Raw genomic sequence first — 25,891 nt, 5'->3', positions numbered from 1 at the left:
TTAACAACAACAACAACCCACAGCCTTATTTGATAGTTATTAGATATCCAAATCCCATCGACAACATCTTTACCATGAGCAGTGGCAAAGTATTTCCACTGCACCTTGCATCACTGCACCTTTCGTCCATAGCCTGATGGAGTACTGCTCTCCCCTCAAAGGCTGGTGCTCCTGCCTCTCACCTTTCTCGGCTTCACACTGTGGAAACCAAGGCATTTAGGATCATTGGTATCTCCCGTGACGAGGCTGAGTCTTTGGGTCGCTCACTCTCTCACCGCAGGCAGGTCGGTGACCTTTCTGTCATCGACTGTCTCCTCTCCGGCCTCGCCCCCCCCCCCTGCTCTGTCTGAGATATATCCCCCACCCCATAATTCCGCAGGGTGCTTAAGGTCCGCCAGCAGCCCCCTTCTGGTAAAACTATCAAAATCAAGAATGACTGCTCACCTTCACTCTTTCATTTCTCTTTTTTCCCACCTTTGGAGCAAACTCCCACACTCTCTTCAATCTCACTCTTCCCTCCAGATCTTCAAAACAGCTGTCCACCACCATCTCATATTTCCCCCATCCAAAACCACAATCTTTTCTACCCCAACTCATCCCCCCCAAACCCACCTCCTTCAAATTCCCTGCTTTCCTTCCTGAAAGTCCCTGTCGTGTAAGGACCTGAAAGTCCCTGTTGTATCCATCTTGTTTACATCCCATCCCTCTCCCTTCCACAGATCTACTCATGTCTCTGTTCCCCACTGTTTTTGTCCTTCCCTCTCCCACCCCTCTCATCTCCTGCTCCCCTTGTGCATTTCTGTGTGTTAGCTATCACATGAGCCTCGACAGTGTATACAAAAAATAATAATCAGAACCTCTGCAAAACTACCAATTTTAAAAGTGACCTTTGATTTCTCACGAGAATTTCAACAGATCTCTTGGTCAGTTTCTGCAAGAGCAAGGCGACCAACATGACAGTGCGGCTGTTTGTAAACACCTGTATATTTTGTAGATTAATGCAAACATTTTGAAGATGGCTGTTATGGAAGCAATTATGTGGAGAAATATGACAGCACTGTGTCTAGGTGGCTGTGTGGTGCTGCTTTCATATCCAAATTTATAAAATGAGGTTTGCAAAGGAACTTTTGTATTTAGTTGTACAAAAAGTGAAAAAAGTACAAAAAAGTTGAAGAAACAAAAAAATCAAGTGAAAATAAATAATAATAAAAAAATTATATATATATATATATATATATATATATATATATACATATATATATATATATATATATATATATATATATATATATATATATATACATTCAATCATAATAGTTATAACATCCACTCTGAGTCTGGGAGGGCAGCGATTTGATTCCAACCCTGGCTGAGTGCTGCTTCCCACCAAAGACTAAAAAACAGGAGAGGTGCTGCTTCTTTGCTTGACGCACGGCATGCAAAAGTATAGAACATGAACAAACAACCACAGGTTGGCATCCACGGGGAAGAGGGAATCCCTCCGCAATTGCCTGCTGAGTGCAGAGAGAAAAGCTACGTCATAAAGATGACACGCCGGTACCTAGGGTGCCCGGGAAGTTACGTCACTTAATCGAAGCTCAGCAGCAATGCTTTTCTGAAGTCAAGTGTGGTGTCTTATTTATTTGTCTGCAATGTGTGTGCATGATTTGTGTCGCAACTCCTCCATGAGCCTTAGACCCTGTAGAAAAAAACATATATTTCATGTACTATAAAATAATTCCAAAACTTTTATAAAAACGAGTGGATTTCAACAGGTTGTATGCATCTACTTTGTAATACGTATGGCAGTAATACGTTACAGCATAAAGAGAACACAGCAGAAAGGGAAGCCTCTCACCAATTTGTTTCTATGTCAATTGAAATGTTGTTATTATGACTTTAAATATATAGTGAATCTAGTGGCTCGTACTGGAGCTGTCTGAATTCTTCCATATTCCGCTTGATAAAATAAGATGACTTGATTTCTGGAGTGAACTTGCAGATACATATATGTTACATGTATAAACGAGAAGGGCACTCGGTGGAGCGCATCCCTCTGCCGCATCATTCTTGATCCACGAGAACATATCAGGCCCAATACATTTTTGAAATATCATGCTATACAGTACTATATAATATCGTTTTTGGGCCTATCTCTCAATGGTGAAGAATCACTTTATAAATTAAATAATTATCGTATCCAGATCCGGATTCACCAAAATCGAATCAATTCTTCATCGTCATACACCCAACGTGTCCACCAAGTTTCATCTGAATCCATCCACAACTTTTTGAGATATCATGCTTTATATTGTTTTTTTTTTCCCCTATCTCTCAATGGTGAAGAATCACTTAAAAATTCTAGTAGTCGGATCCGGATCCAGATCTTCACCAAAATCTAATCTATTCGTCCTTGTCACACACCCAACCTGTCGTCCACAAAATTTCATCTGGCTCCGTCCACAACTTTTTGAGATATCCTGTACACAAACAGACAGAAAGGGGTCAAATCATAACCTCCTTCACCTTCGGTGGTGGAGGTAATAATACAAAAAGTGCCATACATCAAACAAGCACAAAAACTGACAACTTTGAGGAAATTGATGCGGTTCAAATTGATACGCCTGAATACCTCATGCTATAGCCTCTTCCATATTCACTTCTTCAACTTCTGTACTGGATTCTTACCTGAAGCTGACAGCTCATAAGGTTCTAGATTTACCGATCCATTGTACGTACATCTGGAGTTATGTATATGGAATTCCAGACTGGACTTTAACAGGTTGTACCTCCATCAGCATCATCTGCTAACAAGATGTTTAAAATAAAATGCCATAGAAGTTTGATTTTTTTTGATGTTTGTTAAAAATTCCGAACGTTTTGTTGCACCAAATAAATACATCTTGGGTTTGAATCTTGCCCCAGCTATAAACTGTCACCCTGGTGTTTCACATGCAGGGCGATGCAAGGATATGTGTGTGTCATCCATCTCAACTCAACAAGCTAGCACTCAGAGCATCCAACTCAACAAGCTTGCACTCGGAGTGTTAGTGGATATTAAATATCCCACAGTGAACTTTGCGAAGTTTAGGCGAGTTATCGTCAACATCCTGAACCAATCCCAAATTTCTGCCGCCTTTGCGCCTTCAGTCGAACGTCAGGCTGAGTCAGTCGGTTCCTGAAAGACTCGGCCAAAAAGCATTCCCTGATTGCACAAGAAGGTGGGAATAATTGTGCTAGTTGTAGTTGCAGTACTAGTAATAGTGGTAACAACAAATGTTCATGTTTTGTTTTTACTTGGTTTTTCTGCTTACTGTTTTCATTAATAATTTCTGCTTCTTTTGAGATTAGAAATGAGTAGTACATATATTGTATTGACATTTCATAAAATGTAGGTTTTTGTATGCATGGGTCCACAGTTCAAATTTATATTGTTTACATCTGGAGTACCCATCTGAGTACACCATTCATGATGATTCATTCATTCATCCAAGTTTAAGTCCCATGTGCTGTGCTGATGTGCTCATCATCTCCTATCCTTTTAATTCTTCAAGTATAATTAAATTTTCTAAGATCCTTGTGGAGCATATGAAAATAGACAAGTTCCTCCATGATTTATACACACTGTACAGAAATAGTGAGAGGGATATCTCTCTTTCGACACACAAGCCAAGAGGAGGGATACAAACTCAGCATGTTAAGTGCCTATTTTGTAGTAGGCCTACAGGTATTGTTGGCAACATAAAAACTAGAGCAAAGTCGATGGCACACCATCACAAATCCCCACACTTCCCAACTAGATCAAAGTTGAAAGATGGCAAACAGTTCCACCAGGCACATCAATATATTAAATTTTGAGTTGAAAAAAACCTTGTTTTAACCCCTATGACCCGAAGTCCCCATCACCTGGGACATGAACCGGGAATCAAATACCAAAAATCGTTACATATTTCACGTGTCCCCCAATGTCAATTGCATGTTCAAAATATCATTTTAAAAAGTTTTGAAATGTGCCCGTAATTGCATTTTTTGATATTTGACCTTTTGACCTGGCCCCAATGCCCCAGCCTCTTGCAAAAATGACACTGCTCTTGCACATTCTTGTCAAGTGGTGATCATAACGACCAAGTTTGGTGAATTTCTGCACAACCGTCTAGGAGGAGATAGCGTGACGAATGGACGGACAGAGCCAATTCAATACCTCAATATCCCTCTGTTTTATTTTAAAAGCGTGGGGGTAATCAGTTTGTAGTGTCAATCTTCTAGCCAACCTGTATACTGTTTAATCAGAAAGAAGAATGAAGCAAAATGCCTCATTTATATAACCCAGGCTGAAATCAGTGATGTCATCATTTACATCTACTGGATTAAAGAGATCTTGGAATGATTAAAGACAGAAACCTTGTAGGGGAAATGTGCAAGCCAACATTTTATGCATCACTCTTGGAAATGTGTAATTGCTTTAAGATTTCATTAATGACAAAACCATTGTTGTCTAACTATCACATCAAGACCAACCCATAACGAGCAAATGTTACGAGCTAAATGAGCTCTCAGAGGAATTGTACCAAATGTTACACAGTATATCCCCTTACCTCCCTTCAAACTCCGTTCTGCTTTCTCATAATATTCCTTTCCTTTGCCAGTTTACCTTTTGCACTACCAACATATTATGTATGCAAGAGGTTAGGACTGGGTGTGGGGGGTGTCGGTGAAGGAAAATTGAGAAATATACATTTGAAAAGGAGAGGTAATGTGGATAGGATAGGGTTTAAAAAATGGGGGAAAAGATTGGTAGAAGTTAGAAACAGAGGCTTGAAATGGGAAGAAAAGGAGGCGAGGGATGAGGGATGGGCATGGACAACACTGAGAAGAAAGATATAAGAAGTGGTGGGGAGGAGGAGATGAACTGTTCACAAATGTCAAGAGATGGAGCACAAACATTGTCAGTGCACACCTCTCAACAGGTATTGTCAAATATTTCACCATTTGCACATATATCATATGTAGACCCTTTCCAATTGCCCCACCCTTCCTGGATGAGTAACATGAACACAACTTTTGTTGTATGATATCTGTCAGGTGTATGATGTTGCCCATAGTTTGGGTCAAAAATGATCCAAAACTCTCACATTTTTCTTCTTCTCCTGCTTCTCTTTCCTTTGTAAGGGGTGAGGTCCAATGGTACCAATCTTTTGCCCTGCCCTGACCACAAAACTCCTCCACTTCCATCTCCCCTCATCCAACTCTCTCCATTCTCCAACCACCCCAAACTTATTGATATCCCTCCTCAGACAAGCTCCTCATCTCAACCGCAGTCTACCTCTTTTTCCTCATACCTTGCTCCCTCAACCTTTCCGCTCTCTTTGCTATTCTCTCTTCCCCCATCCACACCAAGTGTCCAGCCCACTTCAGCCGGCCTTTTACCAATTGCCCCGTCAAGCTCATCTGCACACCAATCTTCAACTCGAGTTCATCCATCCTCCTCATATCCACACTCTTCTCTCTCAAAATCATCTTGACCAACTTGTTCTCACAGATCTGCAGCCTCTGTTGTTGTATCTCTGTCTGTGCCACCATCTCCAGACCATAAATTACATAAGGCCAGCATTACACAAGACACCAGAACCAGCATCCTTGATTTTTTTTTTGGATGCCATCAATCCATCCAGCTTCACCCAAGCATTCACACCAACCTGACTAATATTCTGCACTTCTGCCTCTGACCTACCATGCCTGATCCCTCTTTCTCCTAGATCCTCAAACCTATTTCCCTGTCTGATCTTCCCATTTAACCTGACATTCACTTATTTTCTCTGCTGCCTGACCCACAACATCTCAGTCCTTTCCATACTCATCTTCAGTCTATTATTTATTGAATGCCTCCTTCCAGTCCCCCAGTACATCCTCCATCTCCCGCTTACTATCATACTTGTCGATCTCTATTATATACTGTGTCAGTTTTCGGAGACCCCAGGAAAGTACATATCAAGAAACAAAAAGAAACCCAAGTGTAGTTCTTTCTGTCGTATATTGTGTAGCTAAATATCTCGTAGTATATCCCCTGCAGATGGACCAGTCCAGCAGAGAATTCCCAGGCACATCATCCAAACACACTGATTCACACGATCTTTCTCGAACTGTCTCTATGATACTTTTTTTCCCTTGGACACACGAGCATCAATTCAAGCACCTACTGTTCTTTTTGGAACTTAATGACTGTTACACCTAATGCCAGTTGCTCTGACACCACACGCATCTATCCTCTGCACCTCTCAGGACACGTCACATTACACACACTTCTCCGAACCCCCCCCCCCTCACATTTATTTGGACCCAGGTGAGCCCACTGGCTTATGTACGGTGAGCAAGGCGCCGACAACACGCCTCATATTATTTTCTCTCTCTCCATCCTTCTTCCTCCTATCATTCACCAGTACGATTGTGGTGCCCATTTGTATTTTGTGACAAGTGATTGATAAGAGTGGGCTTATGTGCTAAGAGTAGGGATTTCTCTGTTGTGACACTGCCTTGTATATACGTGCCTTTTGTTCATCATTACAAGCCCTTTTCCAAACTGTCCAGTCGTCAGCTTCCATCAGTTAAGCAAAGTGTGTAGAACAGTGAGTTAATCCCCACCATTTCCGACATGGGTAGCCAATAGCTGTTGCATCTACCTACAGTAACGCTCAGCCGTATTTGGGCAAAGTAACATGTAACTCAGCTGTAGGCCACTGCATGTAACTAGAACAGCACTCAGAAGAACGCATACCTCCGCCAGGCTGAACAGTTTGTTTTGTTTCCCACTGATAGGCCGGATCTGGATCCATACCTGAACCAAAATCTAATCGGCTTGTTCTTTTCACATAACCAACTCGTCCAACTAGTTTTGTCATAACTCGTCCACAACTTTTTGAAATATGTTATTGCATCATTTTTGGCCCTATCTCTCAATGGTGAATAATATTGGCCCCATCTCATATCCGGATCAGTATCCGTATTGAGACGGAAGACCAAGAAAGAACCCGAAAAAGTAAAGAGCAAAGATGGAGTCATCAGGAGGAACCTGGATAGGATTCGGGTTTCAGCCGCTACTCCTCAACCCTCAAACCCATCCACACGCAGCCAAGTGAGGTTAACAGAAAATTTTCTGCAATAATTCACTTCTCCTTAGAGAGACAGATAAGGAAAGAGAGGAATAGAGCGTAAAAGAGATGAAAGAGAAGAAAAAGCAAGAAGTCGAGTGAATAAAGAGAATTGTGCAAAAATAAATATATAAATAAATAATGACAATTAAAAAAAAATTCGAAGAAAAAATATAAAGGGAACAAAGAACAAAGAAGTTGGGAAGAACCCAGACAGATAGATTTCAGGAGTTACTCGCCAGGCTCAAACGCAGAAATGTGTACAAGCGACCAGAGGACCACCCGTCAGTGGGGATCTTCACCAAAATATAATCAATTGGTCCCTTTTACACACCCAACCTGCCCACCAAATTTCATCAGAATGTGTCCACAACGGTTTGAGATACCTGTGAACAGAGAGACAAGGAGGGGTAAAAAATTACCTCTACCACCGGTGGACGGAGGTTATAAGTCCACTGTTTCTGCTGCCACGACCTTTTCAGAGAAACAATTCCATGCATTAACAGCTCTCGGAGTGAAAAACTCCTGCCATCCTCCTGTCCTAACTTCATCTTTACCCCCAGCCGATGGCCCCTGGTCATAGGTATCACAGTCTATTCTGCTGAAAAACTCTTCTGCACTCACTTTGTCTCTTACCTTCATTGTCTTAAACATCTCTATCATATCACCTCGTAACCGTCTCCTTTCAAGTGTATAAAGCCCTGTCGTGTGTATATATATATATATATATATATATATATATATATATATATATATATTGTTACGGTTGTGGAAATTCGCATTACACCATCAAGATTGCATTAGGAAATTTGGAAATTTGCATTACACCTAGTGAGCCTGGTGTTGGCGCAGTGGTTAGGGCAGTGGCTTGGGATCCAAAAGGTCCTGAGTTCAAGCCCCATTGGGCTACTGAATTAATACACCAGGGGGTTGACTCAGCCTGTCATCCTTCCGAGGTCGGCGAAATGAGTACCAGTATACTGGGCTGGTGTATACCCCGGTTAAAATAGGTGTACTATATCCCTGTGTCGTAAGAGGCGACCAGGGTTGCGTCAGGAAGGGCATCCAGCGTAAAACATGTGCCAAATCACTATGCGGATCATACGGATGATCCGCTGTGGCGACTCCTAAGGGGAGCAGCCAAAAGAAGAAGAAGAAGCATTACACCATCATTACACCAAGAGTCCTCAGGTGAGATATATCGGTAAGTTCATGTGTTGTTAGCCCAAACCAGTTGTATAGAGGGAATATATGTGATCCATTTGGGCTGCGACGCTTCAGTTAGCCATTTTTCTTTGGCTATTGTTAATTTGGTGCAAGAACAACAACGAACATCGCCACAACCAACATCTCAACGATCACGCCATTCACTACACGACGCCACCTTCCACAACTACGCTACCACATCTTCGCCACTCGTCATTCAACGAGCACCGTGCGGGCGCGTGCAAGAACAAAAACCAACAACGCTTGTGGGGTTTTCCCACCTAATTTCCCCACCTGATGCTTCCGCCTGAATCTCCCCACCACGATTGGTGTGAAGGGGAGGGGTGCGGCAGCTCGCTCCAGATTGGTGGATGCACGGCGTGAGGCGGTCGGAGTGGGGGCACCCCCCCTTCGAGAGCTTTCTGGAAACGCCTCGAAGGGAGGTGGAGACAGAAATGGGGCGGGGCAATGGAGCGGAGCCGGCCCCTACAAAAGGGTGGGCGTGAAGAGTCGTTGTTGGTTGGTTGGTTGTTCCCTTGTCCCAGTTGGAGGCTGAAGGCTATTGGTTCGTGCAAGCGATCGACAAAAGGCGTGGACGTGAAGGTCGACGAGAATGTCATTCCCTTTCCTGTTCCCTTGTCCCTGAAGGGGAATTGTGGAGAGTTGTGGTGATCGTCCCTGGTCGGAGGTTCAGTTCGTTCATCTGAGCTGTCGAGCGGACCACACAAGCGACACGCAGCACGAGCTCGCGGACCACGCCGGAGGGACTCGGAGTTACGGTCGCCAAGGACTCAACGCGCTCAGGGAAGTCGCGACTTCCTTTTCTTTTGGGGTTATGTGTAAATGTCTGTGGGTGGCGACAGTCTTGAAAAGTAGAACTGTTTAAGTGTTGTAATAATTATATTCGGTTTTAACTCTTTCCCAGCTTCCTTTTGACTGTATGGCTGTGAATACGTGCTTGTCTGTGTGTGTAATAAAGTGTGCTTGTCCAATTGTTCTCCGTCTCGCTGTATCCTTTCCTTTGTTGAATCTCCATCTTGCATCACGTAAGGGATTAATAGTGGGTTTTAAAACACCCGGTAATTAATCGGAACCGTCAAGGCCGATGATAACTCCGCTCGGTTATCCCTGTAATACGGAACGAACCGCTTTAGCGGTTCGTGTTGGGAGTCGGCCTGTGGCGTGGTCCCATCCCTCGGCAGATTACCCGCGCGGGTACTTAGGTATATCGACATTCGGCGATTCACCCTATTTCGCGCGGGTAGACTGCGGACTGGGTGGTGGTGGGGTTAAACCCCCACCCGTGACTGGTTTCTGGCAGTAGTCCCAGGAGGGTCACGACTGAATTATCCGTCCAGTGGGTGACGCGGTCGCGATTCGAGTTACGTGGCCGATCGCACGCCGGCGGGCGCGAATTCGTAACAAGATATATATATATATATATATATATATATATATATATATATATATATATATATATATATATATATATATATATATATATATATATATATATATATATATATATATATATATATATATATATATATATATACCTCCGCCAGGCTCAACAGTTTGTTTTGTTTCCCACTGAGAAGCCAGATCTGGATTCACAACTGAACCGAAATCGAATCAGTTTGTCCTTGTTTTGAGACAAATAAATATATATATATATATATATATATATATATATATATATATATATATATATATATATATATATATATATATATATATATATATATATATATATATATATATATATATATATATATATATATATATATACATATATATATACACACACACACACACACATACATACATACACATAACCGGGCAAAATGGCGTGCGCCTGTAATTCGGCTACTCGGAGGCTTGGGTTGGAGGATCGCTTGAAGACGGGTGCTCTGCAGTGGGCCATGCTCCGAGAGGGTGTAGAGCAGCCTGGAATCATGGCGAAACCCAATCCTCATCCCTGTGTCCTAAGAGGCGACCAGGGTTGCATCAGGAAGGGCATCAGGCGTAAAACCTATGCCAAATCAGTATTCGGATCATAACGGATGATCTGCTGTGGAGACCCCTAATGGGAGCAGCCGAAAGACGTACAACATATACATGTACAATATATATATATATATACATAAAAACAAAATTATACACATATATATATATATATATATATATATATATATATATATATATATATATATATCTTCTTCTTCTTCTTCTTTCGGCTGCTCCCGTTCGGGGTCGCCACAGCGGATCATCCATATGATCCGCATAGTGATTTGGCACATGTTTTACGCCGGATGCCCTTCCTGACGCAACCATGGTCGCCTCTTACGAGGCAGGGATATACATATATATATATATATATATATATATATATATATATATATATATATATATATATATATATATGTATATATATATATATATATATATATATATATATATATATATATATATATATATATATATATATATATATATATATATATATATATATATATATATATATATATATATATATCTTCTTCTTCTTAGTTCAAGCCCCGTTGGGCCACTGAATTAATACACCAGGGGGATGACTCGGCCTCCCATCCTTCCGAGGTCGGCGAATTGAGTACCAGCATACTGGGCCGGTGTATGCCCCGGTTAAAATAGGTGTACCATACCCCTGTGTTGTAAGAGGCGACCAGGGTTGCGTCAGGAAGGGCATCTGGCGTAAAACATGTGCCAAATCACTATGCGGATCATACGGATGATCCGCTGTGGCGACCCCTAACGGGAGCAACGGAAAGAAGAAGACGATATATCTTCTTCTTCTTTCGGCTGCTCCTGTTAGGGGTCGCCACAGCGGATCATCAGTCTCCATTTCGCTCTATCCTCCACATCTTCCATTGACACTCAAACCACCCGCATGTCCACCCTCACCGCATCCATGAACCTCTTCTTTGGCCTTCCTCTTCTCCTCCTACCTGGCGGCTCCATCCTCAGCATCCTTCTCCCGATATACTCCGCTTCCCTCCTGAGCACATGTCCAAACCATCTCAATCTCGCCTCTCTCACGTTGTCTCCAAACCATCAAACCTGCACTGTCCCTCAAATATACTCATTCCTTATCCTGTCCATCCTCGTCACTCCCAACGAGAATCGCAGCATCTTTAACTCTGCCACCTCCAGCTCTGCTTCCTGTCTTTTTGTCAGCACCACTGCCTCCAAACCATACAATATAGCTGGTCTCACTACCGTCTTATATACTTTCCCCTTCACTCTTGCAGCGACTCTTCTGACACAAATCACTCCTGTAACTCTTCTCCACCCACTCCACCCTGCCTGCACTCTCTTTTTTCACTTCTCTCCCACACTCTCCGTTACTTTGGACAGTTGATCCCAAGTATTTAAACCCATCCACCTTCCCCACCTCAACTCCTTGCAACCGCACCATACCACCACCTTCCCTCTCATTTACGCACATGTACTCCGTCTTACTCCGACTGACCATCATTCCCCTTCTCTCCAGTGCATACCTCCACCTCTCGAGGCTTGCCTCAGCCTGCTCCCTACTCTCCCTATAGATCATGATGTCATCCGTGAACATCAGTCCATGGAGACTCCAGTCTGATCTCGTCCGTCAACCTGTCCATCACCATTGCAAACAGGAAAGGGCTCAGAGTCGATCCTTGGTGCAATCCCACTTTTACCTTCAACCGGTCCGTCATTCCTACCGCACACTTCACTGCTGTCATACTGTCCTCATGCATATCCTGCACAATCCTCACATACTTCTCTACCACTCCCAACTTCCTCATACAATGCCACAACTCCTCTCTTGGCACCCTATCATAAGATTTCTCTAAATCCACAAACACACAATGTAACTCCTTCTGGCCTTCCCCATACTTCTCCATCAACATTCTCAAAGCAAACACCGCATCAGTGGTGCTCTTTCCTGCCATAAACCCAGATTGCTGCTTAGAAATCATCACCTCTCCTCTCAACCGAGCTTCCACTACTCTTTCCCACAACTTCATGGTATGGCTTAACAACTTTATCCCTCTGTAATTACCACAGCTCTGCACATCACCCTTATTCTTGAAAATCGGAGCCAGTACACTTAATCTCCACTCCTCCGGCATCCTCTCACTTTCCAAGATTTTATTAAACAATCTGGTTAACAACCCCACTGCCATCTCTCCTAAACACTTCCATGCCTCCACTGGTATACCATCTGGGCCAACAGCCTTTCCACTCTTCATCCTCTTCATAGCAGTCCTCACTTCATCCTTACTGATCCACCGCATTTCCTGTTCACTATCTACACCTCTTCCAACCTTCTCTCTGTCTCATTTTCTTCATTCATCAGCTCCTCAAAGTACTCCATCCACCTTCTCAACACACTCTCCTCGCTTGTCAGCACATTCCCATTTGCGTCTTTTATCACCCTAACCTGCAGCACATCCTTCCCAGCTCGGTCCCTCTGTCTGGCCAATCGGTACAAATCCTTTTCCCCTTCCTTTGTATCCAACTTCTCATACAGCTTGCCATATGCCTTTTCCTTAGCCTTTTCCACCTCTCTCTTTGCCTTGTGCCACCACTCCTTGTACTCCTGCCTACTTTCTTCATCTCTCTGGCTATCCCACTTCTTTTTCACCAACCCCTTCTTCTTATACTTTCCTGTACTTCCTCATTCCATCACCAAGTCTCATTATCTTCCTTCCTCTGTCCAGATGTCACACCAAGTACCTTCCTAGCTATCTCCCTCACCACTTCTGCTGTAGTTTCCCAATCATCCCACCCCTCTTTACCACCATCCAGCACCTGTCTCACCTCCTCCCTAAATTCCATGCAACAGTCTTCCTCCTTCAGCTTCCACCATCTGGTCCTTGGTTCAGCCCACACTCTCTTCCTCAACCTCACCTCCAACATCATCCTACAGCCCACCAATCGATGCTGTCGAGCTCCACTCCCCCCTGCCACCACCTTACAGTCTCTAATCCTTTCAGGTTGCATCTCCTGCTTAAGATGTAATCCACCTGTGTGCACTTTCCTCCACTCTTGTACATCACCCGTGTTCCTCCTTCTTCTTGAAATATGTATTTATCACTGCCATTTCCAATCTTTTTGCAAAATCTACCACCATTTGCCCTTCCACATTCCTCTCGTTGAGACCGTACCTACCCATCACCTCCTCATCCTCTTTATTCCCTTCCCCAACATGCCCATTGAAATCTGCTCCAATCACCACTCTTTCATCCTTGGATACACTCTCCACCACCTCATTGAACTTACTCCAGAAATCTTCTTTATACTCCATCTCACACTCCATGCAGGGCATATGCACTGATGACATTCATCATCACCCCCTCAATTTCCAACTTCACACTCATCACTCGATCAGACACTCTCCTCACCTCCAATAACCTCTTGACATAATCTTCCTTCAGGATTACCCCCGACACCATTTCTTCTCCCATCCACACCATGGTAGAACAGTTTGAAACCACCTCCAATGCTCCGAGCCTTACTCCCCATCCACTTGGTCTCTTGCACACACAGTATGTCCACCTTTCTTCTCTCCATCTTATCAGCCAACTCTCACCCTTTGCCAGTCATAGTCCCAACATTCAGAGTTCCAACTCTCACTTCCACACTTCTACCCTTCCCCCTCTCCCACTGACTCTGGACCCACCTTCCCCGTCTCCTTCTCCTCCTTCGCCCAGCAGTAGCACAATTTCCACCAGTACCCTGCTGACCAACGGTACCGGTGGCGGTCGTTGGTAACCCAGGCCTCGACCGATCCGGTATGGAAATCCGTTTTATTGTCCGCATAATGATTTGGCATAGTTTTTCTTACGCCGGATGCCCTTCCTGACGCAACCCTGGTCGCCTCATATGACACACAGGGATATGGTACACCTATTCTAACCGGGGCATACACCGGGCCCAGTACACTGGTACTCATTTCGCCGACCTCGGATGGATGACAGGTTGAGTCAACCCCCTGGTGCATATTAATTCAGTGGCCCAACGGGGCTTGAACGCAGGACCTTTTGGGTCCCAAGCCGCTGCCCTAACCACTGCGCCAACACCAGGTTTTAATATATATATATATATATATATATATATATATATATATATATATATATATATATATATATATATATATATATATATGTGCATGGCTCACAAAGTGAGTACACAAACTGTTACACAAAGGGCAAAAAAAAAGTTTAGGGAAGCATGAAATGCAACCCATTATGTTAATATGCATGTATTCAAATAGCTAAATCTACATTTTTAGACCTGCAGCACGTCCGCTTTTAAAGTTACCACTGAATATATACAACACTGTAAATACACGTTCAAATTTCGAGCTTGGCGTCGGCGTTATGTATGGAATCAGATGAAAAAAACAACGTAAATATTATATTTTGGGATGAGAAACAGATAATTTTTACTCTGCCTTTTTAAACAGGATCAATGTGTGACAGGAAAAATAAAAAATCAACACATTTTGAGAGAGTCCGATGTTATAAATTACGAAGAAAACACAGACGAGTTCAGTCGCAAAGAAAGCCACACTTGTAAGCGAAAAATAACGTTTAAATCGAATCTATTTATTTCGAACTTTTGAAAATAATCACTTTAAACATGAAACGAAAAACATAATTATTACTATACCTCTCGGATCCTCACGAAGCACCAAAAAATTCTAGCGTTGGTTAAAATGAAGAATTATCAGACAAATGTGAGTCACCTCGTTCCGCTCGACATCCACACGCTGGATTCGTATGTTACAGCTCTCGCAAAGACACGGACACGAAGACAAACGCTGCGCTCGATGGCAAATGGAAATGTGCTGACACGCTTGCAAGTGCCTGTTATATCCATCAATCGGGGAAGTTTGCAAGACGGCAAGATTTTATAATGCTAGCGTTATTTGTGTCCGACGAGAGATGAGGATTCGTACATAATGGGACTGACACGAAAATCAAGACGGGATTACTTGCGGTCCAAATTTTATTTTTCTGATCACAATTTTGATCTATATTTTTCTGCCGTTAGATTCATATTTCCAAGAAATTAAGGGAGATTTGGAATAAAAATCATAAGAAACATTCATTATCAACACTGGACTCCTTATTTTTCTTGATGCAGTGGACACGAAGCGATATGTACGAATCCATTATTTCATCAGATAGGGTAGATGCCAGAAAACCCGAATAGGAAGACAGAACATCATCAAAACATAAAAGAGACACCAAAGTTCACATTCTGAGTCACCACACTCAAAATAACTGTCACATAAGAAACGTACAGTAAAATAAAAATTGTACCAATCAAACTGTAACATTTCTAAGGTTACAATACCCATATTCTGTTGCTTTAAAAAGTCTTTAATAAAACAGGGAAATGGAGAGTATGATATTGCTGGTTTCTACAGGTTCCCCAACATGTCCACTTTTATTTCTGACCATTGATGGTTTGCTAAGTACCTCATAATAGTTTAATGTGGAATTTCCCACAAACATACCACAGCATACCCACTTTGTGAGTGTATATATATATATATATATATATATATATATATATATATATATGCATATACTAGCTGAAGTACCCGGTAATACCCGGGAAATTTGCCCTATTTTCCTCACGGTAGTTAGACTGAGGCATTAGTTGTATGGAGAAAATTAGGAAGGCTTCTTTTATTCCTCAGATTTATGGAAGGAAGGCTTTATGCTGCCGTAATCCTCAGAGAGGTCATAGTTGAAGTCGGCCTTGAGCCACTCAATGTTTCTCGCAGCAGTGGCAACTGTCCTTGATGCCCTGCCAAAACCCGGACCTAGAAAGCTGGAACGTGAGTTTTGTGCTTCTCTCGCCTGTCGGTGTGACGCTCTATTTGCAGTGAGGCGACGCTCTCTCTCTCTGCAGCCGATTCTGCTTGCCTGGTTCGTTCATGATCAGATATATCAGCAGTAAGACCTGTCTCCGTCTCCGTCTCCGTCTCCGTCTCCGTCTCCGTCTCCGTCTCCGTCTCCGTCTCCGTCTCCGTCTCCGTCTCCGTCTCCGTCTCCGTCTCCGTCTCCGTCTCCGTCTCCGTCTCCGTCTCCGTCTCCGTCTCCGTCTCCGTCTCCGTCTCCGTCTCCGTCTCCGTCTCCGTCTCCGTCTCCGTCCCCGTCCCCGTCCCCGTCCCCGTCCCCGTCCCCGTCCCCGTCCCCGTCCCCGTCCCCGTCCCCGTCCCCGTCCCCGTCCCCGTCCCCGTCCCCGTCCCCGTCCCCGTCCCCGTCCCCGTCCCCGTCCCCGTCCCCGTCCCTCCCTCTCTGCAGCCGACTCCGCTTGCCTGGCTCTTTCATGAGCAGATCTATCAGCAGTTAGCTGTTGCCGTGCACGTGCAGTTCGAGAATTCAAATAACAGGAGGAGAATGTGTATGTTTAAAAAGTCAACGAATACGAACATTTTGTATTTCAAAAAACCCCAGCGTTTATAACCATGAAGCCTTTTGTTACGATCAATACGCCGGCGCACTATTTGAAAGCCTTTTCTTTTGTAAATGGGAATTTTTTTTTTAAATATATATATATATATATATATATATATTTTTTTTTCATTTTTATGGAAAGCCACTTAGCGCATCCTGGAGCTGAATGTTAGGTATGGATGTGTGTAAAGTTTCATCAAGATCGGTTCACTGGTCTTGGAGCTTATTGGTTATAAACAAACAGACAGACAGACAAACAGAAAGAAGGACTGCCATTTATATAGTAGATATATTGTTACAGGGCCGGGGGGGGGGGGCGGGGGTCGACCGTGAGCACGGCCGCCAGATGGAGCCGCGAGCCGGCTCGACCAATCGCCCAGAGTGTAAAGGTCTTCGCCCCGGATAACTCCGGAACTGACGGATCCCCTATTGGACCGATCTTCGCCAATGGATAGGCCACGTGGCACGTGGGGTAGGGTCGATTTCCAACTTCAATTTAACTAAGTACCCACGTGGTCTGACTACCGGGGAAGTTCACCCTCGACCGACTTTGTCCGAATCGAGTCGCTTTCGCCGACTCAGACCCGGCATAACCGAGCGGAATTACCAAATTCGGGTCGGACCAAATGAACAAGTTACGAACACTAATCCTCAAACACGCGTCATGTCGAGCCAATGAAAGAAACACAAAACGAGCTGTTACATTCAACAATGGGGGTATATTTATTAATAATAATGGGGAACTAGGGAACACGTAAGAGCAGATTTAAACCGACTATACGAAATGCAATGCAATCATTTACAGCACACAAAGCACTTAACAGTTCTCAACTTGTTAGACGGGCCCACGGACACACATACGCACACACACCCAAGAAATGGTGGCTGATGCCTTTAATACGGACTTCAGCTCGGAGGAACAGATGAGCTGAAGCCCATGGTCTGCCTCGGACCTTTCCACCTCGTGTGGTCTTCAAGCTGTTCGGACTGGGCACCAGCGTGGGCGAACTGGATCCAATCACCGTGAGCCGCGATCCTTTCCGAGCTCTGGAGGATCCCCTCGCACTCAGGACTACATGCTGGTGAGACGAGGCGCCGATCCTTCCGAAGATGCGTCGCCTCCCTGAAGAACCACCGACCAAGATGAGGTCAAGGAGTCGCACCAAGCCGGGAACCTAGCAGAGACCTTGAAGAGCTCCACGAACCAAGATGAGCCAGCCGAACCAGACCACGAAGCAGAGTAAAAACCGAACCAGCACCAGAATACATACATACATGCAGATATATATATATATATATATATATATATATATATATATATATATATATATATATATATATATATATATATATATACATATATATATATATATATATATATACATATACATATACATTCCCTGCGTCGTAAGAGGCGACCAGGGTTGCGTCAGGAAGGGCATCCGGCGTAAAACCTATGCCAAATCAGTATGCGGATAATAACGGATGATCCGCTGTGGTGACCCCTAACGGAAGCAGCTGAAAGAGGAACACACACACACACACACACACACACACACACACACACACACACACACACACACACACACACACACACACACACACACACACACACACACACACACACACACACACACACACGTGTTGGCGTAGTGGTTAGGGTAGCGGCTTGGGATCCAAAAGGTCCTGAGTTCAAGCCCCGTTGAGCTCTTGAATTAATACACCAGGGGGTTGACTCAGCCTGTCTTCCTTCCGAGGTCGGTGAAATGAGTACCAGTGTACTGGGCCTGGTGTCTGCCCCTGTTAGAATAGGTGTACCATATCCCTGTGTTGTAAGAGGCGACCAGGGTTGCGTCAGGAAGGGCATCCGGCATAAAACATGTGCCAAATCACTATGTGGATCATACGGATGATCCGCTGTGGCGACCCCTAACGGGAGCAACCGAAAGAAATATATATATATATATATATATATATATATATATATATATATATATATATATATATATATATATATATATATATATATATATATATATATATATAGTCCTCATAGCCTCGTTTAGCTCCACCAGGTGTCTTGTGAAGCAGTTGAAAAGTACAGTACCGGATACAGCAAACTATCATATTAACTGATGAAGGGGACATTAACATTTACGCTATTTTACCAGTGCTCCTTATGGTTTAACTTCCCTTGTTGTTCGAACGAACCGTCCCGAACAAACCTTCCGGGAGCCTGTGGAGCGGCCCAAGCGGACGAGGCCTGGCACTGTAGGCTCGGCACTCTGTTGCCATGGCAAACCCACCCTAAGAGTGGCCAAAGCGCTATGAACAGCGGTAAAGATCCCGGAGCCATGTCACGTCCTCACGTAATGCACGTTTCCAGAGCGCTCTAAAAAGTTTGATCCGCCTCGATGTTTGACCGAACATTCCTCACATTTGGTGACTGTTCGCAAACTGGCCACGAGATGGTGGACGAACATTAACAATAGCTTCATTTCTTGTAGAACGACTACAGCTGATTCGGTGTGAAATCCGAATCTATATACTCCACCATGTGCAGCCTCTGCTGCTTCAACAACAATCGCACCGCTGGTTCCCGAAAATATATCCAGAATATTTTGTCATGGCATCGGTGGAAAGGTCGGCACATTACTTTCGTTTATTTCGTTACAATGCTGCTGCTGTTTCTGCTGAATGCAAAAGCAGTACTAGTTATCACTGCTGCTGCTGCTGGTGAAAAATAATATAAATGACGAGCAGGTACCAAGAGACATTTCTCATTTTGTTGAAGTCCTCAACTTCCCTTCCCCTCCTTACCCCAAATCCTCAACCCCCCCCCCCTCCTCCAACTCCTAAGCCCACCACCCACAACCCCAAGGCTTTAATCCCCTCCCCACTCAGTCTTCAAACCACCTCCCTCCGCAAGTCCTCAACACCCTACTCCCCACCCCCCCCCTACCAAGACATCAACCTCCCTCTTCAAACCTCCTTCATTTGACATTGGCGTTTGGAGTAAAATTGAGGGTAGGATAGCATATGAGGCTGTATCTTTGGTTTTATTTATCTCAGATGGACAAACTTGGTATTGTTGGATTCAGCAGACACAGGTCAATAAACGAATACACAGAATTTTATGCACTAATGTGATATTGATGAAAGTTTGACGAAAACTGAACGACGAATGACGGGTTAAAATGGATGGTTAAAGTTCAGGTTATGTAAATCTCTTCTGTAAACAACAGTTTCAGTTATGTCTGTAGTGGCATAACGGCAAACAAAACAATTATAAAATATTTCCTGACTTCTTTCTATAAATCCGTGTCGTCTTTGAGAAATCTTCAGGATAATTTTAAGGATTACAAGCAGTGTCTGACGAAATTAATAATAACTAGTACGGGCCCATAGGTGCGTAAACGATGACTGGATTGGGGCATTATTTCAATTAGATCGGACTAACCGTATCATAAATGGACATAACTTGGGAAACATATTCAGGTCTCCAGCGTCAATTGTGACGTCATATCAAATGAAGAAGAATTGTGACACCCCTCTCTCTCGCCCCCCCTCGTTCCCCCCTAGTCTCGCCCAACCTCTCTCCCCCCTCCTCTCTCGCCCCCACTCTCACCCCCCTCTCTCGCCCCCTCCTCTCTCCCCCTCTCTCGAATTGTGACGCCCCCTCTCTCTCACCCCCTCTTTCCCCCTCTCTTTCCCCCCTCTCCCCCCTCTCTCCCCCCTCTCTCACCCCTCCTCTATTCCTCCTCTCTCTCCCACCCTCTCTCACCCCTAGTCTCGCCCCTCCTCTCTCACCCTTCTCCCTCGCCCCTCTCGCCCCCACTCCCAAACCTCTCTCACAACCCCCATCACACCCCCTCTCCCTCTCGTCCCAACTCCCACCCCCTCTCTCTCCCCCTCTCTCGCCCCTATCTCGCCGTTCCTCTCCTCCCCCTCCTGTCTCGCCCTCTCTCTTGCCCCCACTCTCACCCCCCCCTCTCCCATCCCCCTCTCTCGCAGATATTGGTCGACAGATAAATGGCCGTAATTTGGGAACCGCTCGTCCGATTGATATCAAACCTCGAAAAGGCACATCCACGGGGCCCCGGCAATATTCCTGGCAAGTTTCAATCAGATCGGACCGTCGATCGTGCAAAATAAATAAATAAATAAACAAACATTAATTGTGGCGTCATTCGTGACGTCATATCACGGTGTCTTGTCATTGGTCGACAGATAAATGGCCGTAACTTGGAAACCGCTCATCCGGTTGATATCAAACCTAGAAAAGGCACATCCGCGGGGCCCCAGCAATATTCCTGGCAAGTTTCAATCCGATCGGACCGGCGGTCGTCGAGAAACGGCGGTCGTAGACAGACAAACAGACAGACACACACAGAGATTGCTGGAATTATAGATAGATTACAATATTATTAATGTTCTCAAGACGTGGTTATTTCCCTTGCAGCACAAGTCCATAGTTTGCTATAATTTGACAGTGTTAGTGTTTTTAGATCCTTGTGGAGGATCTCTAAGTCTTACTCATGTTGTTGTTCTTGTGGACTTTTTTGTTTCACAGCCTTCAGTTTTCATCGAAACTTCCTGAAACTTGGCATATATATGTAAAAATACCCTGCGCAGACAGTAACCATCTCCGATTTTGAAAATTCCTCCCAGAAAAAAAAGTTATGACGTCAAAATATCTCCGCTAATGGAAATCGCCTAAAAAATTATCTCTGAAACTTGGCAAGCTGTTTGAATCTTGTTTGTGAGAATCAAGCCGGGCATTAGCACAGATAATTTATCACAAACCTGATACATCACAATGATGTCATATTCGTTTTTATGACGTCATTATTAAAAGGATGAGGATCTTAGCTCATTTGAGCTTGTTTTAACTTATTTCAACAACTAGCAGAGTACCCACCCAAGGGGCTATCTTGTTCGAAGCATACAAAACGTTCTTCTGTTGCATACCATTATTTGACGGTGTATAAGCAACTGACAGCTCTGTGTAGGAAAAAATTAATATCCCAGGTTACGTGCATGAAGCAGAAACATACTGACTGCTTATAATTCAAAACACCTCACTGCACTGAAAAACGCAGGGACAACAATGCTGTACTGTGAATGGTGGAGACTTGTAATGTCCTCCCTCATCTGGAGGTGGTGCAACCCAATACACATTTACGTTGAGAATTTTCCTCCCCCCCCCCACCAACATCCCTTCCCTCCAAGACCACCAACATAAAACACCCCCATACATTAACTTGGGTCCTGCTGATCCTATATAGCAAGTCTGGATGTAATTGGTACAGAACTGTAGGAGGAGGGGTCCAACAAACAAACACACAGACAAACTAACAAACAAACCCACAATCAAATACACAAACACCTGTCTGTGAATTATCGTATCAACAGCCATGGAGAATACTTCAAGATCAACAAGCAAGCAGGGTTTGTTCTGCAAATTGCTTATTCTGGCTCAGAGTCAGATGTGTCACAGTCTAATGTGGCACAGAGCACACCTTCTCCATCTACCAGAGCTTCACATATACAGGCTGAAGTACATGGCTGCCCTTTGTCTCAGCAGGAGCATTTCACTGCACATACATCTGGTTGGCAGTCATATACTAGGTCATTTCACAGCTCTGGTGCAGTTGGTGACTGGCTCATCATTTGTGGCTGGAGACCAGCACCATTCGATTTCTTTTCATATCCCTATCCTGTTGGATCTGGCAAGTTTAGCATGGGGACAATTGCTTGCCTCCATACCATTAGCTGATACATTGAGTGGAGAAGGTGAAGATGGAAGGCATCTTCAATTGGAAGATCTTTCTTCCCTTGAATATTTTTCTTGCCTGCCTTTTTGCAACACAGGGTATTCGGTGAAGTGCAGCCAACCTTTCCATACATAGCTCCAACAAGCTTCATGGTGGACATCTACCTCTTTGGAGAAGTAGTTCCAGGAACCAAGAAATCCAAAAGGCCGAAAGAAACCGATTGGCATTCTGCAAAAGAAGCCTACAGTCAGCACTTTTTCCATGCCTGTAGAAAGAGCTGACAGTATCACACCCAGACAGGCAGTAGACTGGCAACAAGATGTTCTACTGCTCAAAGTTGAGTAGATCAAAGATGACATGAACAGGACTGTAACAGGTCATTTGTGTCTGTTTCCCATGACGTCCTGTCAGGAAGTAGACTTGTTTTGCTTTTATTGCAGGATGGTGGTGGATTATGAGGACAAGGACATGGGGTGTCAGGACGACATATAACAAGTCTGCTGCAATTGCATGAAGAATAACACTGGACAACAAAGATTTTGCTACTGAGGTGGAAATATATGTTATGTTCTAGACTAAATCAAGTATGTTGATTCTGAATCTGAAGTCCGAATTTTCTCAACATGCCAGGATTTTGAGTTATACATATGGTCCAATTAGAGTAGCTTGCCTTGGTGGGTGATTTTGAGTGATCATAAATTATTATTTTTTTGTATTTTTCGTTTCAATTATAGCAATACAACTGTTGTAGAATATTATTTCTCATAAAAGAGCTTCAGAATGCACAATCGATTGTGAAAAATGGATGAAAACTGACCAAGCTATGAATTTTTAAGTTAAAATTTCCACGCGGCATTACAATTTTTAACTAACCCTAACCCTTTTTAAAAAAAACTTTGTAAAGGCATTGGATCATGACGGTAATGGCTTCCAATATCTCAGAGAGAAGTTTGGCACAGAGAAAACTGATGTTAACATCAAAAGCATTTTCGTTGGGCCCCAGATCCGAGAACTGATGTGTGATCCCGAGTTAAACAATAAACTGAACCCACTTGAGCTTGCAGCATGGGAAGCATTTGTGTTGGTTGTGCAGAACTTTCTTGGGAACCATAGAGCTGAACAGTATGTGGAATTAGTGGATAACATGCTGAAGGCCTATCAGCGAATGGGCTGTAGTATCTCTCTTAAAATGCACTTCTTGCATTCTCATCTTGATTTCTTCCCACCTAATCTGGGTGAGGTACGCGATGTTTATGGCGAAAGGTTCCACCAAAACATTTCGGTCATGGAAACTAGGTATCAAGGCCGGTTCAACCCAAACATGATGGGTGATTACTGCTGGTTCCTACAACGGGAGACCAATTCCACACACAAGCACAAGAGCAAGTGTCTCACACACTTCTGAACACGTCTGAACAGTGCCTACGCTGACTATATTGAAAGGAAGAGTGTAAACTTGAAGTGTTGCTTCTGAATCACTCACAATGGGGCAGATTTCCCAATCAAGTTTACACCCTTCCTAAGATTACCATGGTCTAATGTATATTAACTTCTTTTTCTGAAACTTGTTCATTTTCTTGGTTTGTATACTACACATTATACACTGAGATCAATCATTATTATCTAAGTATGACGTGAAAGTAATTATTATGCACTGATATTAGATGTAAAATGTGGTGATCTGCAAAAATAAAGGAGGGTCCACAAAATTATGCATGGCTCTGATTGACATTTCAGCAGAAGAGAAGTACTTGTCATCAAGCTTTTTTACTTGACTGAAGCCTCTATGCAGGAGGCCCCTGATGAATGATGCTGTCATTTGTCATTCAAGATGGGGTACAGGATTCCACTGCATTGGCTTGTGTCTCATCATTATCAATTTCTCTCAGCCCCTTGAAAGCTCATTTGCTTTGCATAAGGCATCTTCCACTGTTTTGTCTTAAGAGCATACCAGATCAGTACCACCTGACTGGAAAGAAAGCTGCCATGGACCACTTTTTGAGAAGCTGTCTCCTGAGATGCCGAGAGGTATACGAATCTGGTTTATCAACACCTTCATTGAACAGGACCTCATCTGATCGATTTCTCAGAGTAGACAGCAAGAAAACTTGGTTAAGGTCAATGACCAGTGATGAGTATTCAGTGATCAATCTTCTGATTGATTTAGTGAAGGCAGCAAACTGCTTTGATCGCTTCTCCTTTGAGGAGACACTCCGTGGGCTCACACATCTGATGTAGCACCCTTTTTCCTGTGGTATCTGGCTTCAATGGCAACAAGATGCCCATTTGGAACACCATGAAGCTGTGTCAATGTCATCAACCAGTCGAATCTTTACTGCTTCCAGAATTGTCAATTGAAGTTTCCACCATTGACCAAGTTGATCTCTGCTTCATACTGCATGGATCACCACGGATCCATCCGTCCATTGGGACCACACTCTATGCAGAGTGTTGGTGCTGCCTAAGCAGTCTCCTCGGCGATTACGAAAAATCCTGGATGGGTTGCCACTCCGACACAGACCACAGATGAAACGTCAGGTCTTCCAGTCAAAGTTAGTAACAGTACCTGAAACATGAGATCGAGTAAAGTGTGTTACTGACTCGTCACCAAAGCTATCACCACCAACAGTACGACCTGTGTCAGGTTCAGGAAGGCTATCTATCTACACTTCTTTTTACAGCTTACAGACATGCATATATTTTCAGTTTCTAAGATATCTGAATGACTCTTTTCCAGAAGTAATATTAGATTGCTTGGCCAGGCACTCCATGCCCACAATGTCATCTCACTGTCTGCATGCAAAAAACAATGACTGGCGTTTGTTTGGAATTGGTATCACTGCTGGGGACTTGGAAGAGAATGGCTGTGCACAAAACACACATTTATTTGTTCATGTCAAACACCGTTTCCCTTGCTCTCTTCACAGCAGGACCAACTTCAAATTCTGTTTCCATCTTTTATATAAAGTTGCATGGAAATATGTAATACAAAAACCAGATAGGGTGTGAGTTATGTAGATGTTATTAGCTCACCTGGACTCTAGTCCAGTGAGATTGTGCGATCGAGCAGTGACCGTAGGTGAGTGATTGAGTGAGTGAGTGATTGATTCAGTCAGTCCGTAAACACTTACGGACTGACTTTTACAGTCAGTCCGTAAACACAGTCATTATCGCTTGAACCAAACACACGATTTTGATGAAACTTGGCCACAAGCTTCATATCCGATGCCTAACGAAGGTTCATTGACCGCATCAAAATCTGTGCTCATTT

General features: G+C 43.7%; 1 protein-coding gene across 4 annotated transcripts in view; it reads right to left on the bottom strand.

Annotated features, from left to right (window-relative positions):
• GXYLT1 (glucoside xylosyltransferase 1) overlaps window positions 1–25,891 on the bottom strand; it is a 130,004-nt gene that overhangs the window by 26,311 nt on the left and 77,802 nt on the right. Inside the window, exon 1 of one of the 4 annotated variants that reach the window (XR_015062230.1) lies at window positions 19,069–19,347. The exons of 2 other annotated variants lie outside the window; for them this stretch is intronic. Coding sequence is in view for 1 of the 2 variants with exons in the window: in XM_085897306.1 (XP_085753432.1) it covers window positions 19,069–19,199 (131 nt within the window). In the remaining variant the exon portion in view is untranslated. Of the gene's footprint in view, window positions 1–19,068; window positions 19,348–25,891 lie in introns of those variants that run through there. One more of the 4 variants, XM_085897306.1, reaches the window with a different exon arrangement.

Source organism: Eptatretus burgeri, chromosome 10, assembly GCF_056783735.1.
Source record: "Eptatretus burgeri isolate ZD-2024b chromosome 10, Ebu_testis_v1, whole genome shotgun sequence".
In the NCBI taxonomy this organism is placed as follows: domain Eukaryota; kingdom Metazoa; phylum Chordata; class Myxini; order Myxiniformes; family Myxinidae; genus Eptatretus; species Eptatretus burgeri.
The sequence above is the reverse complement of the archived record's forward strand: the minus strand, read 5'-3'. Positions and strand labels throughout refer to the sequence as shown.